The 18,403-nt window shown below is 51.2% G+C and overlaps 1 protein-coding gene across 7 annotated transcripts in view; it reads right to left on the bottom strand.

Annotated features, from left to right (window-relative positions):
- LOC148224267 (uncharacterized) overlaps nt 1-18,403 on the bottom strand; it is a 48,054-nt gene that overhangs the window by 13,997 nt on the left and 15,654 nt on the right. For 5 of the 7 annotated variants that reach the window (XR_015802260.1, XR_015802263.1, XR_015802259.1 and 2 more), the window contains exon 3: nt 18,115-18,205. Coding sequence is in view for 1 of the 7 variants with exons in the window: in XM_088161314.1 (XP_088017440.1) it covers nt 17,755-17,890; nt 18,115-18,205 (227 nt within the window). In the remaining 6 variants the exon portion in view is untranslated. Of the gene's footprint in view, nt 1-11,200; nt 11,457-17,754; nt 17,891-18,114; nt 18,206-18,403 lie in introns of those variants that run through there. The other 2 variants (XM_088161314.1, XR_015802262.1) reach the window with 2 other exon arrangements.

The raw sequence follows: 18,403 nt of genomic DNA, 5'->3' as shown, positions 1-18,403 counted from the left end.
AGCCCTGGCTCTTTGCAGGGGAAACACAAAAAAGACTGTGTGCAGGGAGAGGCAAATGTCATGGGCAGGCAGGAACACCACCTTCTGAGCTCACATCAATCGTGCTTGTAAATATTTTATTCATTTCTCAGTTACTCACTGTAGAAGGCTACTATCCAGCCTCTGGCTATCAGAGAGCAAAAGCATTTAAGAGCATTAAGTGTATAAGCAGGTCTGACATGTAACAACTGCTGCATGAAGGCAGCACTTTTCAACTTCATCTCCTCACTATGGCTTTCTAACCCAGCCCTGAGGCCCTGGCTCTGCCCCTGCCCCTCACCCCTGCCCTGAAGCATTCCTGACCGCCTCCTAATGTTTCATGTACACAGCAGATTTATAATTCATACTTCTAGTCACGGCAAAGTAGGGGGTGCCAAATAATAACCCAGGTTTCTCGAAGCAGATGAGTAATTATGTGTCTATAAAACCGGAAAAAGCTAGATTGGCCATGGGCTGCCACGACATTCCCTTCACTGGAGGCAAATGAGGCAGATCTAATCACATCCTTCATTCACTGCATCCTGCCAACTGCCTTTGCAGTGCTCAGTGAGGAAGAGTGAGCTTTTGATCCAGGTAGCCCAAGCAGAGCAGCTAAGATGGACAGATGTGCAAACAAGGTCCAAGTTCTTGAGTCCAAACCAGCCCTGGAGAGCTCTCCAAATGTGTGGGCTGTTCAGTTCTGTTCTTCTAGTGGAAAGGCATCTTGGCATGTTGGCCAAGGCACGGCAAGGTCCAACATAAGCATGTTGGACATCATTTCAGACCACTGGGCACAGTGCTGGGGTGATGTGGCAACCTCTCTGCCACCAGGGAAGCAAGCAGGTCGCTGGAGAAGAGGAAGAAAAGGGGCCAAGAAGTAGCAGGTGGGAAGCTTGGATGAGTAGAAAGCAGGTATGAAAAGTGTAGGAAGTGGTGTGGTCAGATAAGGGAAGGGGCAGAAAGGAGAAGACAAGTTAAGGGATAAACTAAAAGGACCAGAAGGGAAGAGGTTGTTCAAAGGAAATTACAGGGGTTGTTTAAACTGAGAACTATCTGAACAGAAACTGCCTCCACAATTGTCCAAGCTCTAGGCCTGTGATGCCTTGGGTTTTAGCTTTTATACTTTTCAGATTCTCTGCTGCTTGGTGTGTAACTCTGAAACTTCATATTAGGTGTTAGTAAGTTCTCTTCACAGGGTGGTTAGACAAAAAAATCCCTTCCCAGCTAGAGAATCAAGGACACTCGTTACCCAAAAAGCAAAGGGAAAGGGGGCAAGCCAGGGGGCTGAGACTTCATAACCTGGGCCTGTGGTTGGATAATTGACCCCAATATGCTGATGAACCAAAACTATAAAAGTGTAAAAACTCATGACTGGGAACGAGCTTGGATTTGATTTGGGTGTAGCCCCAGCCAGGCTCTTGCACTGCCCAAGGTGCATCCTTTCAATAAGTTTTATCTTTTTTGCTCTGTTTAGTCTCTATCCCAGGTCAGCCTTTCCAGGTATCACCTGGATCCCAAATGAGCAACAAATTAACAGATGTGTGAATTTAAAACAGATCTTAGAAGAGAGATGAAAGGGTAGGAATTACCAGCATTGAGAAGACTGGTGGAGACATCCAAACTCAGAGAGGCAAATATAGAAAGAAGCTGGAAATTCAAATACAGCCAGGTGTCTGCAATCCCTAACACATGGGATAAGCAAAGGAAATGATGAAGCTGAGCTGGCACATGGGGAAACAGCCTGGCCCTGCCATGAGCCACCAGCATTGCTTCAGAGGAGCTTAGCACTGGAGCACTCCATTAGGGAAATGTCACTCTGGAAATACTCTAGTTGGTGGTGAGATCATTCATTCTTCTCAGCTGGAAACCTGACCCTCTTGCCAAACTTATTCTCCAGGCCACAAGCTGATACTCATGGAAAACTTTGGCCCTGAGGCCCAAATAGAGATCCTAGTCTTGTCAGTGCCAGTGCTCAGCACCCCGGCAGTCTGCACAGCCATCTCAGAAGTGTCTCTGGCCATGCTGCAGCTGGGTCAGTGGCTCAGCTGGGAAAGATGAGCATAGCCAGCATGATGTGGTGGCAAATCACACTCCAAATACATGTCACCAGCTCCCAGGCTGCCATGTGCTGGCTAAATTTGGGTTGGCATGGAGTACTCATTGCATGATCTTCAAAGAGATTTTACAGAGGCAAAAACCTGGCAGTAAGTGGCAAGGGTGTAAGAGGGCTCAAATATCTGGTTTGCTATCAGGTCCCCTAGCTGCTATTTAAGGGAGTTAATTTCTCCTGGATCTCTGGCAGCAGGAGGAGACATGTTTTTAGAAGCCTTTTCTGGCTCCAAGCATCACATGAATGAGTGTGGATAAGTCAAACTCTTTCAGTCATGGCTTTTGTCACGAACTCATGACTCTGCCAAACCACCATCCTACATCTGAGGTTTTGGGCAACTTACACCGTGCCATGCCAGGGAAGTGAGCCATTGCATTGGCAGGACGCTCCCCCCAGCCCAGCTCTGTGCTACCTGCTGTCCGTGCTGCTTCAGCTGCTTTTCCATAAGCAGCTGGCCTCAATCCAAAGAAAACAGCAGCAGCGGTGCCATGTCAGTGCAAATGTCTGTGGGAAAGCCAGGCCTGCCGCAGGCAAGCAGTCTTCATGGAGCTGAGGGGGAGGCTGGACACGCTCCAGGCCCTGTGCCTAATATTTGCCTTGACATCCAGATAATATTTGTAGGCGGCTGGCAGGTGCTCACCTTGCTTTGGCTGGGGCAGTATTTGGGTGTGTGGTGAAGGTGTGAATTATACCCTGCTTCAGGCACTGTGGAGTATTCAGGGATACCCAGGGGTGCAGACATCTACCCTCCCTCCAGCTAGGGTTGAGGCAAACTCCTGCAAAGCCCTCATCTCCCTCCCAAAAAACACTGGTCTGGGGGGACAGGGCAACCCCAAGAGCCTCCAGCCACTTCGGTCTCAGGCACACCAGGGAGAACCAAGGGACAACACTCCTAAGGAGGAGCTGAATGTGGAGAGTCAGATACACATCATTTGGGACACTGGAGCAAACTGAAATGCCAGGTGTCCGGATGGAAGAGTGGCGGCATCCCTGCTCTGGCCAGCAATGAATAACCATTAGCCAGGGAGCCCACAAAGGCTTCTGCCTGCGGGCAGACGTGATTGCAGGCACAGCCTCGGCTCCCGTGCTTGTGGGAACCTGGCGGAAACCCTCCCGGTTTCCCCTGGTCCCGGCTCAGCTGCGCTGGGAGATTTGCATTGGCAGCAGGGTGGCGGGGAAGCTCGCCCACCCCTTGCCCGCATGCTGCCAGCGTCCTGCCAGTGCCCGCAGCCTTTCGCCTCTATGAACTTTTTGTCTCTTGTGTGAAAGGGGAGTGCTTATCAAAGGAATCGTTTAAACAATTTAAATGCATCTTAATTAGAAGTGGGCAAATGGCACAAGGAGCCGTACAAGGAGCAATACCTCTAGCTTGGAAGCACGCCTTTGCCCATGCACTCCTTTCTTACCTATAGACATCCCTCCCTGCCATCACAAGTCCCTGGGAAGCTCAGCTAGTACCTCAATCCCCCCTGGCAGCCTGCAGTGTCCCCACAGCTCCACGCTGCCCCCAGCCCAGCTGCATGTCACAATATGCACGGCTGGGTCAGTGCCCCCTCCATCCCCTCTCCCAGCCTCCCACTTCTCTCCCAGCCCCAGGCCTCTGCACCCTTCCTACCCCCTCCCTGCAACCCCTTGCTCCTGACCCTGGTGTCACCTATAGCTGCAAGAACTATTCAGCCTATATCCATTACTAAAAGAAGAATCCTCTGTAAAGCAGCAGGAAAGCCCTGGCTGTACAATGTGCTCAGAGTGAAAAGGGAAGGCTGTTAACACCACTTGGAAAGAGGCCTGCATTTGACAACAAACACAGCCAAGTTTCGAGCTCCTTGCTAATTAGTCTATTAGCTGTATGAGCAGAGAAAGCCTCTTCCCATCCAGTGCTTCTCCACTCTGGCGCTTCAGCCCTGTCACCTCCGGAATCCCGTGCCCCATCTCCGTGGTCCGGTGCTACGTAGGCATCACACCAGCAGCTGGCCACTCGCCCACGTCTGCACAGAAGAGCCAGACAGAGATGGCTCCTTGCTGCCGACCTTCTCCAAGGGACAAAAGCTGCTTAAGAAATGGAGCCAAAGTCCCAGGTGCTGCTGGGATGCCAGGCTGTGGAAGAAGAGAGCACCCTGCAGTAACCCACAGACCTGCACGTCTGGATGGACACCCCTAGCCCCATGGTGCTGGCAGGAGCCACTGGGAACAGCCCTGTGAAAGTGTTGGGGAGAACCCATCCTCCTGCCGAGCAGCACATCTCCCAGTCACGCTCCTGTGCCTGCAGAACCATCAGTCCAGGGAAGATGTTGCTCTCTGGGGTATATTTGAGCAAGGAGCAAGAAAAACTATTTTTATTCACCCTGGCATATGAACCCATACACCTCTGCACCCCCAGCCTTCCAGCACCTTTCTGGCAAACCAGAAAGCCAGCCAGTCCATCAGAGAGTGGTTCTCAGTGCATCAACAGCAGCTGGGGAGCATCCATCCATCCATCCATCCATCCATCCATCCATCCATCCATCCATCCATCCATCCAGGGAATGGGTTAAACAGCCTGTGCCCCACCCTTGAGGCCAGTCTGGGTTTCCAGGCATGGAAGGGAGAGGCTTACAGCTGGGGATCATTACTGGGCAGCCATAAGGAGGGTGGAGGCCTTCCTCCCACACTGATCAGAGGAGCTTTGCAACTATATGCCCTGGAGCCAAGGGATGAGGTCCAAGGCTTGTTTACCACCTTCTGTGAAACAGGGGAGTTTTGTCCACACCAAGGAGAACATCAGCAGATCCCACCATGAAGTGATGTGTTATGTGCTCCCGCAGAGCAAGGGGATCACTTGATGACCACCCAGTCTGCTTTGGTTGACTTCTCCAAATCAGAAGGCCCTGATTTGGCTGGCCTGCCTTGGATACTTATTTATCTGACATTCTCCTGACCAGGAGGCAAGAGGGGATATTGTATTCCCTAACCTTTTACTACCTCTGCTAACAGAGCCCACTGACAAGTGATGGGAACAGATACACCTCTGCTGCCTGAAAATATGGAGCAGCAAAACATCTGAGTCTGTCCTGCCCTGTGCAGGACTAGCAGGAATCAAGAGAAAAGGACAGGCAACCTTTCTGACTTGAACACAATGCAAAACCTCCAGACGCTGAGTGCTCTCTACTCAGACTGTCCAAAAGACTTGGAGAAATTTAGCAAAATCCTAAGGGATGAACTAATAGAAGAGGAACTAAACAGCAGCCATTTTGTCATGGGGATGGCATGTTGCCTGGACATCCACAGATGAATGGAAACACACATGCCAAGGGATGCCGGAAGCATGGCCTTTTCCTTGGAATGACAGGGAGCTCCACATGAAAAATGGATGACTCCTGAGCACCACAGTCAGACAGGGAGGGGAAGAAGTTGTAGTCCACCTCCAAGCTCAGCCCCTAGAACAAATCTGCCAGATACAAAAATAAGATGTTATGAGATATTTGGCTAGTGTGGCTGTTTCCCTGCTTCATGCCCTCAAGCAGCAAAGCTGTGCTGGCTGGTAGAAATCAACAGTGTAGACAAAATCTGCTTGGTTTCCGATGAAAGCCAGAAATGTCTAGAAGGCCAGTCGTAGCTTCTGAGGGTTGAATGGATGTGTATCTCCTCATCCAGAAGAACTGAACCAACTACTGGGGAAGTTTCATCTTGGCTAAGCAGGACATCCAGAGAAGGTACTTTCCAAGACCTAATTTGTATTATCCACTGTGATCCCCCTCCTCCTCCCTTCCAAGAATAGGGGATTTTTTAATCTCTGCAGGATGGCCTTATCAAATACCCTTGAGCTGCAATATAATATCTTGATTTTATCCTGCACATTACACAAGGGTGATTCAGCCAAGGAGTTCGGAGGAATTATTTATTAATGGGTCACGAGATCACTGAGGTCGCTTTTCTGTGAAATCACTGAGAAGCAGAAAACAGATCATTTGCCTCAGGTCCTTGAAAATCATATAAACCTGTGGGGAATGTGTCTGCTGCAGACCTCATCTGCTCTTGACAGATGTTTATACCACAGTGGCCTCTCTCATCTCAGAGCTGTAATCCAGACAACGCTCAGCTCAATCATTGCAAATGTGCCTCCATTACACTAATGTGTGGTGGGTTGGCTTTTCTGTATCAGCGAGTTTTAGGGCCTAGTTTTTGCATGCAGACTCCACCAGCCTCTGTGAACATGCTCACCCTCTAGCAGAGGCACCCACTGCTTGAGCCAGCTTTTACAGAGCATTTGAGTTTGAAGGAGCAGTTTGCACAATTCAGCACCAGGCTGAATCAGCATAGGCAGAAGAGGATTCCCCGTGCAGACAATGGCTACAAGTCTGTGAGAAAAGGAAAGTAACTCAGGTCTGCTCTGGACAGCCTTTTGCAGAAGTCTGGCATGGCTCTGAAGGACTCCAGTGGGTTCAGGTTCACATTGAATCCCGGGAGGACTCAGCAGCTTCATTATGCTCTCCTCCCAAAGGGCTGTTCTGAGGTCTAGTGGAAACTGAGCCCTCCTTCTCCTGCTGTCATGAAACCTCATTCAAAGACTGTTGTTTGCTCTACATTTACAGCTTACCTTCCATAAGTGATTTAACTTCAGTCACCACAAAGGGTAGGCTTCTTCCACCTCCTCTCTAGATCTTCATGTGTTATCTACCCAGCACAGAATGAGGGATCTATTCAAGAAGACTTCCCATCTGATTCTTGTACACAGGAATGGTATAATAAGCCGTTCTGGTCAATTGCAAATTTAGGAACCTCCACAATGCAACTAAACCACTGCATTTCCCATGAAGAAGTGATAGCAGCCTGCTGTCCTCTGTCAGCTCAAGGGCAGGTCTGTCTGAACAGCAGGTTAAGCTTCATTTAGGCTTCCCGGTGTTGTGCCAGGTATCCTGCAAGGCTATTCACTTTTTGAAACAAGGAATATAGTGTAGTGTCTAGGAAACATGGCAATGTGGGGAGAATCACTGCTATGCCCTTGTCACCCTGTAATGACTAGGTGTGCCTTACCATGTAATGGTGCATGATCTAAAACAGGGCACCTGAGACATCATCTAGCTGTATCTCTGCCAAGGACAGATACCACTATCCAAGCAGGCCTAACGAATATTTGTAGCATCTTGGTTTTAGGAATTTCTCAAGAAGAAGATTTTGGAGTTGGAGCATCTAGCTGGAGGCCTATCACCAGTGGTGTCCCCCAGAGTTCGATATTGGGCCCTGTATTGTTTAACTTATCCTTGCATGAAGGGGCAGATGCCTCCTCAGCAAGTTCACTGGTGACACAAAGCTGGGAGGAGTGGCTGATTCCCCAGAGGGCTGTGCAGCCCTGCAGAAGGACCTGGACAGGCTGGAGAGATGGGCAGGGGGGAACTCAACAAGGGGAAATGCAGGGTCCTGCACCTGGGGAGAAACAACCCCAGGCACCAGAACAGGCTGGGGGCCACCCTGCTGAGGAGCAGCTCTTTGGAGGAGCTGGGGGTCAACCAGCTGTCCATGAGCCAGCAGTGTGTCCTTGTGGCCAAGAAGGCCAATGGAATCCTGGGGTGCATTGGGAAGAGCATTGCCAGCAGGTCAAGGGAGGTGATCCTGTCCCTCTGCCCAGCCCTGGTGAGGCACATCTGGAATGCTGAGTCCAGTTCTGGGCCCCTCAGGAAAACAAAGATGATTAAGGGACTGGACCATCTCTCTTATAAGGAAAGACTGAGAGAGCTGGGCCTGCTCAGTCTGGAGAAGAAACAACTGAGAGGGGACCTCATCAATGTCTGTGAGTATCTAAAGGAGGGGTGCCAAGAGGGTTTATCCAGGCTCTGCTTGGTGGTGCCAAGCGGTAGGACAGGAGGCAGTGGCAGAAACTGATGCACAGGAAATTCCAACTGAGTATGAGGACGAGTTTCTTTACCATGTGGATGACCCAGCACTGAAACAGATTGCCACAACAGAAAGGTAGTGGAGCCTCCCTCACTGGAGATATTGAAGATCCTGTCCCATGTGCTCTAGGATAACCCTGCATGAGCAGCGAGGTTGGGCTAGATGATCCACTGTGATCCTTTCCAACCTCACCCATGCTGTGATTCTGTGATTATGCGGTCTCTGCAAAGCACTCTGTCTTAAGAAAACAGGAGCCCTAAACGAGCTGAAAAGTTTTTCTGGATGTCTAACCCTGTCTAACCTCCTGAAGATGGAGAGCAACTTGTTTGGTTTCTTCTTTAGACATTTCTTATGAACCTGAATGTTGTCACGTTTCCCCCTTCCTCCTCTCATAAGCAGACTAAACAAATTAAGTTCTTTGAAACTTCATTCATAGGTCATGGTTACTAGGCTGCTGACCATCTTTCATAGTCTCTGATAGCTGTAAGCTTTTCTTGAACTATATTGCCTAAACTGAATATATCCAGAAAGTATGAGGCTTTCCTAATACTTCATAAAGTGGAATGATTGCAGCATGCCTGATGCTTGTGGCACTTTTGTTTATATAGCTGAGCGGCAGTCTTTGTTTTTTCTTCACATCTGTGTGTCATCAAGTCACTCAGTAATGACACCCATCACCTCAATGATATCCATGTCCTTTTCTGAAGGCCTTGTTGTCCCCTTGTATATGCATACAGCAAATTATCCTGCTATGTGTGGCTTGCATTTGCCCTTATGAATTACATCCTGTTTATATCCATTTCACCAGTGTCACACCCTGCCCAAACTCCCATCCTGAGCTCCAAAGTCCCTGCAACTACCACATGGCAAATCAATGTCAGCAAAAAGTTCAACGTGAGCCACCATTGTGTGCTCACAGCCCAGAAGGCCAATGGAATCCTGGGCTGCATCAAAAGCAGGGTGGTCAGTAGGGCAAGGGAGGGGATTCTGCCCCACTGCTCTGCTCTGGTGAGACCCCACCTGCAGTGCTGCATCCAGCTCTGGGGTTCCCAACACAAGGAAGGACATGGACCTGTTAGAGATTGTCCAGATGCGGGCCCTAAAGTTGGTAACAGGATCAGAACACCTTCCCAACGAAGACAGGCAGAGGAACTTGGGGCTGTTCAGCTTGGTGAAGAGAAGGCTGCATGGAGACTCTATAGGAGGAGCCTTCCAATATCTGAAGGGGGCTTACAGGGACTCTTCATCAGGAACTGTCATGATAGGACAATAAGTAATAGCTACTGAAAGAAAAGTAAAAATAATAAGTAAAATAAGTAAAAGCTACTGAAACTGAAAGAGAGGGAATTTAGGTGAGATATTAGGAAGAAATTCTTTACTGTGAGGGTGGTGAGACACTGGAACAAGTTGCCCAGGGAGGCTGTGGATGCCCCAGCCGTGGCAGTGTTCAAAGCCAGGTTGGGTAAGGCCTTGAGCAACATGATCTAGTGGGAGGTGTCCCTGCCCATGGCAGGAGGTGCTGGAACTAAATGATCCTTAAGCCATTTGAACCCCTTAACATTCTATGATTCTGAGCCTTACAAATAAAATATCTGTTCCAGGGCCCTTGCTGTTACTGAAGGCAGCCTAAAAGTTCTGAAGTCCTGTGACTCCATGTCCTTTACTCCTTTAAAAACAGGTACTATCCTTCTGCCTTTATTCCCAAGTCATCTGGAACCTCACCCTTAAGATAATTACTACCACATTTTAAACCACTTCAGCCAGGATTTCTGCAGGGCCAAGTAATCTGAAGGAAGGGAGACACGTCTGAGGTCACTGACAAGAGGATGAGGGAACCAGTGACTCTGCCCCATCTGTGGGGAACGTGGCTCCAACCTCTCTGCCTGGCTAAGGGAGCCTGCAGGTGCAAGACCAGCACCTCCTGTGGCACAAGGAGTGTACGTGAGCCTGCAGACAGCACCCTGCAGCATCTGGCCTGTTTACATAGCAGGGAGCTTTTGTTAACATCAGGAGGTTAGCCAATGAAGGGAAATTTTACAATTACACCACACAGCTCTGTTGACTCAAAAGGAAGAGTTAACTTCAAAGCTCCACGTAGCCAGGCTCACGTAGTCCAGCCAGCTGCACAATGAGACATTTCAGTGCGAGGCTGGGAGCCTGCTGGATGGATGCAAGACATTCACACGGGGCAGATAGCAGCTCTCACTAGGCAGCTGGCAAACGGGCAGCTCCCAGGATCCAGAGAGCGCTCTGGGAAAGGGGCAGGCAGAGCAGGGAACAAAGGCTGACGAGGGGCTGCGGGTGTGATGCTGATCAGCATCCTCTCCATCAGGCTGGAGCTGGCAGCTGCCTCTGGGCACCCTGGATGAGTGGGCCACTGAGTTCCCAGGCCCCTTGAGGGATGCAACAGCAGTTTCACAAAGTGCAGTTCTGCGCATCAGTGAAGGGGCTGCCCCAGCATTGCCCCCCTGTTCCAGCCACGCTGTTTTTCATTTCTTTTCCTAGACAAGAGAGGCCCAAGTCTTTGGGGAACCTTTCTGCCTTGTCCCCTTACCTTTAGCCATGAATGAATTTATTCTTTGCCCTGTTCTTGGTCCAGCAGTTTTCCCAGCTGAGCCGTGAGCAAGGTAGGTGGAGGGAAACACTACACTCAGCTCTCACTCACTTCTCCCCTGCCCACAGAGCCAGGCAGTCCTGCACACCATCAGTTACAGGGCACGGAAATGTCCCGTGCCCAATATCCGGTGGGGCTGAGTGATGACAGCCCACTAATCATTTCCAGAAATTGTGATTGGAATTAAAGGGCTGGGTTTGCCTTCAGTGAGTGTGAGAAGGGCAGCTGGGGGAAGGGAGCAGCCCACGTTTAGGTAGGGAAGAGACAAAGCTGTGCAGAATATTGTTGTGCTGCTGCAGTGATTCAAGCTGAAAGGTGATTTATGAGTTTGTAGGGCAGAGATAGATGTCCTGTGGAACATCTCATGATAGCGAGTGGTTATAGCTTTGCTGGACACCAGTCTCCCTTCCCACTCACCACACATAGCACCTCCACTTCCAACAACTGCATGGTTCCTTCCCACTTTCTTAAGGTCTTGGAAGGGAATAGGTCCTGCCTCCACTCTGCCAGCCCTACCAGGGATCAATTCTGCCTGCTGGCCTGCTTTCCCAACAAGCACCTGCATGCTCCTTCACTTCTCACCTGCTTGTGTCCGGGAGAAGCTTCCCACACATCTTCTCCAGATCTCTTTTTCCACTGTGGTGCTGAGGAGCATAGAGATCAGCCACTTGCTTTATCCCAGCTGTGAACCGGCCTCACTGAATTTCCTGGTCTTCCCCATATCCCTGCTGGCTGGTGCTAGGATTGTTGCTTGGCTGTCTGCTCTGGGAGAAGGATGTCCTTGGAAGGAACCATCTTTTTCAGTTTTGTGTCTCAGCAGGACCCAGCAGCACTCCAGGGGCTCTGCTTGCACAAGGATCAAAAATCAGCTCCTGCACTCCAGACACAAGGTATGGCCCCCAGGATACCGAAGAGAAAAAAAAGCCTTTTATTATTACCTATGCCACCATGAGATGATCACTCCAAAAGAGAAGCAAAGATGTGCTTGCTGACCTGGCTTGTTGCTTTGAAGACCCAAGACAGTCTCTAGGATGTTGCCCTTTCTAAGAATAGACCTGTTTTCCACTGGGAACAAGGCACTGCCCAAATTTTCTCCCATGTTCCTTTTAGGGGCTTCTTTCATTTTTATCTGAAGGTATAAGTTTGGTCTATAAGGTAAGAAAAAACTCGCCTGGTCTCTCCATATATCCCCACTCTGGGCCCCAGCTATGAAGCTCCTCTGAAGGGAGGCTAGTGGCAAAGTCCTCTGGAGACAAGCTGGAGAGAGCTATGGAAATGGAAGCCAGCAAGAGGGTGGGACGCCTGGATGGCTGCAAAGAAACTTTTAAGTAATTGTTTCAGAGGAAGAAGAGATTGGGCTGTGGAATGGAAATTATTGGGCTGTCTGCAGTGCATGTGCAGGACAGGCAGGAAGCCTTGGGACACTCCTGGAGCAGGGCAGCCAGCTCCCACAAGAGCAACATCCTATGTAATACTACACAGTGTCCATGCTACACACTGAGCTTTGGCAGCATATGAATTTTAGGATGAGCCTCACTGCCTGATTTCCAGATAAGGATTTTACAGAAATTATTTGCTCCCAATTTCAAACCTCTGCAGATGTAATATGTTTCCAAGCTTCAGGTGGCCACTTTTTCCCAACTGCTGCAGGCATGGCTTGGACATCCTTTAGCAGAGATCATCAGAGCAGGGATGATCTCTAAATGCTGAGTTTGACAACCTTCTGCAGACCGTGCCTGCCCCAGCTGGGCGAGGAGGATGTTTGCAAAGAGCCTGGGATGAAATCAGTCTGGAAGATCTCTTATTCCTCCTTACGGCCTCAGAGTTGAGCTCAAGTGCCCTGCTCAGATCCACTTTATGAGTGCTGCTGTTTGATGTGAAATCTTCATCCCGAGTTCAGGGCTTGAGACAGATACAATTAACAGGTTTCATGTAGTAACCGAGATAAAGGGGGATGTCTGCTGGATGCCAGGCCAAGCCCTGCCCAGGATCATGCCAACACACACATTTGGGAGAGCAAACATGTATCAGGAGTGTGAATTAATTACCCAGGCTCATTTATCACCACCTCTCACTAATCTCTGCCTCTCAGCAAGGCTCACTTCCCATCTCAGTGCCAGCCTGCACGTACAGGAGCAGGGCTCTGGCTAAGGCTTGCCTAAGGAATCCTAGGCAGCAAGCTCGCATCTCCACACCCTGGCTGCTCCCTCCTGAGCCTGGCAGGCAGGGCAGAGCTGTGGGGCAAGCCAGGCAGGAGGGTGGCAGCAGTCCACTTGTGCCTTTCAGCTGCTCGCAGGTGACCATGTGGGATGCAAGTCACTGGTAATGGGGCCGAGCAGAACTGGGGGTGCTGCGGTGCTGGGGCAGTGCTGCAGAGCTCCCAGAAGAGGGATGGTATTCATGGAGGGCTGGGTGATGGTGGAGTCTTGGCAGCTGATGTGGGGGACAGAGAACCCGGATCAGCCCTTCTCAGATGAAGAGTAAAGCAAGGAGAGACCTCAAACACGAATTGGGAATGGCAGCAGCTGCATCCTAAGGCACAGGGATGCAGGGAAAAAAAAATGCTTTGCTCTGACTGTCAGGGCCACACTGAGGGAAGGTTTTTCCTTACAAAGCCTTTAGTCCCACTTCAGTACATCCCTGAGCTCACTCATCCTGAGAACTCCCATCCCTGACAACTGGCTGCCTGAACTAACAGGACTGTGCTCCTCCAAAAGTGGAGATGCTGAGGAGTGAGAGAACTCAGTCCTACTGCACTGCAGGATTCCTCCCGCAGGCATCCCCATCCCCTGGGCCCTCCCTTGGCTCCTGATGGGCTGCATCTCCTGTCACCCCACAGTCTCCTCCTCCACCATTGGCCACCAAGAGCTGAGTCTATCGGTGTCGTTTGCATCAGCCACTCTAAAGCTGATCTGGCCAGGGATGTTTCTGAGGAGCTGGCAACAAAGAAAACTCTGTACCACTGCGCAAAGATTCCCCATATCCTTCAAGAGCAAAATCCCTTTGGATTGTAAGGAAGATGCAGACAAGCTTGTAAGCTTGTTCAGCAGAGAGCACCCTATGTTCACCGGTCAGTACCAGAACAAGGAGAATGTACTATGTCCCCAGTGTCTAAAGAGCCCCACAGCTTTCTGAAAGCCCTCATGCTCTGCATGTCCTACAAACTTCTGCAAGTACTGGCCACACTGGGACTGCAGCTTGCAGAAGAAGAGCGCTCGGATCTTAAGGACAACTTGGGCAGTGTTAAAATTTGGAGAGACAAAAGACCAGGTCAGGATGTAAAATAATCCAAGGAAGAGAGAAAGTTTGTGACCAGCTCAGAGAAGGAAGCTTGGGAAGGACAGGGAGTGTGCTTCAAGGGATGTCATGGTGCAAGCTCTGCACAGACACAGCAGTTCCTGTATGCAATGAGCTCTTGGAGCAGCAGCAGGAAAGGGATTCAAACACGAGTCAGGTCACCTCTTACTTAGAGGAAGGAAATGGTGAAGAGGACAAATACCAGCCAGGTAAGTGGAGAAAAGGGCCACCACCTCCTCTCCCGAAACACTTCTCTGGCCCTCATGTACCAGGGGCTTCTGCAAGAGGAACCAGCAGCATCTCCTAGGGGAAGGGATTTGCTCCAACTGCCCAGCTCAGATGAACAGAAGTGGGGGAGCTCCTTGACACCCTGGCTAATAAAATATAACAGCAGCCCAGGTACTCAAGTTGAGAACATGTTCTACAGCACCCTGCCCACCACACATCCCTTGGACTCCAGTGACATCTGTCTGTGTACTCAGCAGAGCCACAGCAGGCAGCCCTGATGGTGTGCAGTACAAGCATAGAGACAAGCACAGGGACTGCAGCAAGCTGGTGAGCTGCCCAGTGCAAAAATTCCCTGTAAGAATTTACTGCAAATTTCTTGACTCCTTTGGCATCTCCCCCAAACACACAGCAGGGTACTGATGGGGAGGATGGTTCTTGGGCTCATAGGATGTTTGTCCCAGAAAGCATATGTGCTGTCCTTGCAAATGGCATAGCATGCTGCAAAGGACTCTCTATCAGTCCTGAAGGATGAACCCAATCTAGCATTAAATCCAGCTGGCTTGAGTGCCAAGAGCAACAAAGCTCTGGTCCCACAGACTTCAATATGAGTCATTTACCCCCAGCATGTTGCCTGGACCATGTCCTTGTGGTGACTAACTATTGGCATTGCTAGCTCAGAGGTGTCTATATATGTTCTATACCTGCCCAACTGCTGCCCTTTCCAAGAGAAAAGTCATCCCTCTCACAAAAAAAGCCTTTGGGCTCTGCCACCAATGCTGTCCTGCACAGTTCCTACCCTGTGCTGCCTCTCCCTGCCTTCACTGGCAGGCAGCATGATTGGTGCTGTGGTTGCCTCAGTTCTCCCTTCCCTGGTGCTGCAGCCAGTCACAGAATCACAGGATCACAGTCTGTGGGAGCACTGATGACAGCAGAAATCCTCAGAATGCAGTATGTACAAGCACTGATGCTGGTCACTACCCTCAGTTCCAGGCCTACGACACCTCTCCTTTCTAGGTCCCCAGAATTTTGTTTTCTCTGCCAGGGCAGTCTATGGCAAGCTTTGGTTATTTAAAGAGACTGACTCTCAGTCAGTACAAGGTTTCCTTGGACATGCCAGTCCCACTGGCTGATGGGCATCTCACACAATCAAAACACAGTGTATTTACGGCCAGCCCCAAGCCTGAGCAGGATGAGCAAAGGGCTCTTCTCCAGGGTCTCTCTGATGGTTTCACCCTCCTTGGTCGCTGGAAAATAATAACCCATTGGAAAAGCAAAAGAATAAGTACCTCTGTGTCCCCTCTGTGAACAAACCAACTCCAAAAACCCCAGCCAGACCGGAGTGCAAGACACCGGGGGACCCCCACTACCCACTGGAAGAGAAGCAGCACAAGAGATCTGAGCCATGCCATGGCTCCCCAAAACCTTCTTCTTAGCCCTGGCTACCCCTGCCAGGTCAGCCCACAGCTGTGCTCGCTGCGGGATTCAGTCACTTCCTGACATTCAGCACTGTGCAGGGTGACCGGGAGCAGATGTACATGAGCAATCAGAGGAGAGTGGGGAGACCTAATACCGCAACCAACAGCACACGGAGAGCATGTCAGGCAAGGGAAAAAAAATGGGGGAAAAAAAGAAAAAAGAAAAAAAAAAGAGAAGAAAAGGAGAGAAGGGGAAAAAAAATCCTAAACCACAGACGGCTCAATACTTTCCATGTGGTGCCGCTAAGGAGGAAATCGCCTCCATTTGCTACGTGCAGAGCCGGGTGTCTGCACAGCGGCCGGGAAGAGAAGGGAGCCTGTTTCCCAGGTGGGGAGGAGGGGCTGCCGGAGGAGCACAGCGGGAAGAAGGTGCCTCCCTCGCTCCCTCGCTCCCACGCCCACGCGGGTCGGGGATGCCGTGGCGAGCTGCAGGTGGCGAGGCCGTGCCGCCGGTACCGGTGCTGCAAGGACAGCGGGCCGGGGCTCCCGGGGACCCCCGCTGCCCAAGGCGGGGTGCGGCCGCCCCGCTCCAGCGCTGTTCCGCTCGGGAATGCCGCCCGCGGGTCCCAGGGGCTGCGGGACACCAGCTCCTTATCCAGCATCCAGCCTTGCTGCTCGAGCTGGGGTGCCAGCTCTGACCCCCCCCCTCCCCTCCCTGGGTGGTACCGTGTGCATTTTCCCACCGCCCAAAACAGGGGCCACGGGAGGTGAGGACGAATTTCCCAACCCTGCTGCGTCCCGCTGAACAGTGCGGTGGGTGGGATGACGGCTGCAATGTCCCCCCCGCTCTCTTCTCGTGACTGCCCCTCTGGCCTCTGCACCCACCAGGGTGCTGCCAGCCGCCTGCTCCCTGTCCCCTCCCCGGGCCTCCTGCCCAGCCCAGCGCCTCCGGGAGCTGCTGCCTCCATCCTTCATCCCAGCTGGCAGCCATTTCTGCTGGGGCAGGAGAGGGGGAAGGATGCTCCTGCCCAAGGTCCCTATTTGAGGCACGCCCAGCTTGCTGCTTGCGGGATGATGGCAGAAGATGTAGTACCTGAGGGTAACTGAGCACCTCAGAGGATGGGGGTGTCCCTTCTTTCCAGCCACTCTTTCCACACTTCCGCCATCGCCGCCAACACAGCAGCTATCCCTTCTTTATCCACAGACTTGTTTCCGGGCTAGTGCCACAAGGTCCATGCTCCTCTACCTGTCCCACAGCACAGTTAGACATGCTGCAAAAGCCACCCCTCCTTGCTCACCCCCAGCACCAGAGTGGGGCACACTTCTTGTGCCAGCCTCACTGGGGAGGGAGAGCCTTGGGCTGAGGGGTGGCACCACATTACCTCATGCACTTGGATCAGGAGGCAAAGTCCCTGATCAGAGGTCTGCTACAATCACACATGAGCTTTGCAAGCCAGGGAAAGTCCATGGTGTGCAAGATGAGCAAGGTTGGGTTGAGGGCAGGGGCTCAGCCTGGGGACCAGAGCACAAGAAGCCCATCCCCCCCGCCCCTCAGTGAAAAGCAGTGGTGTTTGCTGTGGCCTCACTGCCCTCGTGTCCAAGCTGCTGTCCTCCACAGCCCACAGAGCACGTGGGCTTGACATCGGGAGACTCGCATGCAAAGCTTTTCTCCAGCTGTGAAAAGAGACCGCCAGAAAGGCTGGGAAAATACCTTCTGCTGCCTGCAGCAAACACCTCAGCTGTGAACTGTAAAGTCAGCCTGGTTCTGCTCCAGGCTGCCTAAACACCAGCCCAGACCCCCTGAGTGCCTTCCCCATCATATCTGCAGGATCACAGCTGCTAAGGAAGTTACAGCCCTCCCATCCCCTCTCTGGGAAGCTACTCTGTCCCAGTTTGACCCATGTCACTGGGGCCTTGCCTAATCTCATTTGCACAGGTGGGGAACCCTTGTAATCCACAGATCTGCATCCATGCCAGGTAAAGCAAATCAACCTTTAGGCCATTGCTGTTTCCTGGGAAAAGACAAGATTAACAGGGCCAAGTAATGGGAAATCCAAATGACCCATTTTAGAAACTATCTGCTAGAAAAAAAAAAAAAGGTTCTGGAGGGGAAGACAATATTTTAATAGCTGTGGAGTCTTTTTCAAATTCATCAACCATAAAACACAGGGAAGCAACACACTGTGTAGCACAACCCTTACCATTTTGGCTGGTCCATCACTTTTCCCACAGTCCTGCTCATCCTCAGAAGACCCCATGTGATCAGTGCCAAGACCCATTGCAGATTTTTGTGAGGCACACTGAGGCACAGATCATTCAGCAAAGCCTTCGAGCCTTCTGTGATTTGCAGAGAAAAGGTTCAGACCAACATACACAAGTCTCCAGCACCCCACTGGAGAGAGGAGGATGCCACTGCAGTTCTCAAAACTGTCACTCAGTTCACCCCTCCTGACCACAAGACTTTCTGGCAATTATGGTGTCTATAGGATACCACAGGAATCAGGGTCCTGGACAGTCCACCCCAAGGCCCTCCCCAACCTTTTGCAAAGAGCAGGACTTACCTCCAAACGCCTCCTGACATGTGGGACTCTCCCCATGGGGATGTCTCGTGGTTCTGCAATCTGTCACAGCTGGAGACTTCTTGGGCACCTTCTGCAATGAAGAAGGCAGGCAGGTCGTGAGGCAGTGTGTCCTAGCTCTGCAGCTGCCAGCCAGCTCCCACTGGAAGGGCTGTCCAGCTCTGTACCCATCACTGTGTTTTACTGAATGTACACCATGGCCAGGAGCTCATGGTGCCTTACTGAGGAAGGTCCAGTCCATCTGCCTGCAGGATGGGTGACCTCCTCACCA

This window comes from Sturnus vulgaris, chromosome 3, assembly GCF_052056855.1.
Source record: "Sturnus vulgaris isolate bStuVul1 chromosome 3, bStuVul1.hap1, whole genome shotgun sequence".
NCBI classification, from domain to species: Eukaryota; Metazoa; Chordata; class Aves; order Passeriformes; family Sturnidae; genus Sturnus; species Sturnus vulgaris.
The sequence above is the reverse complement of the archived record's forward strand: the minus strand, read 5'-3'. Positions and strand labels throughout refer to the sequence as shown.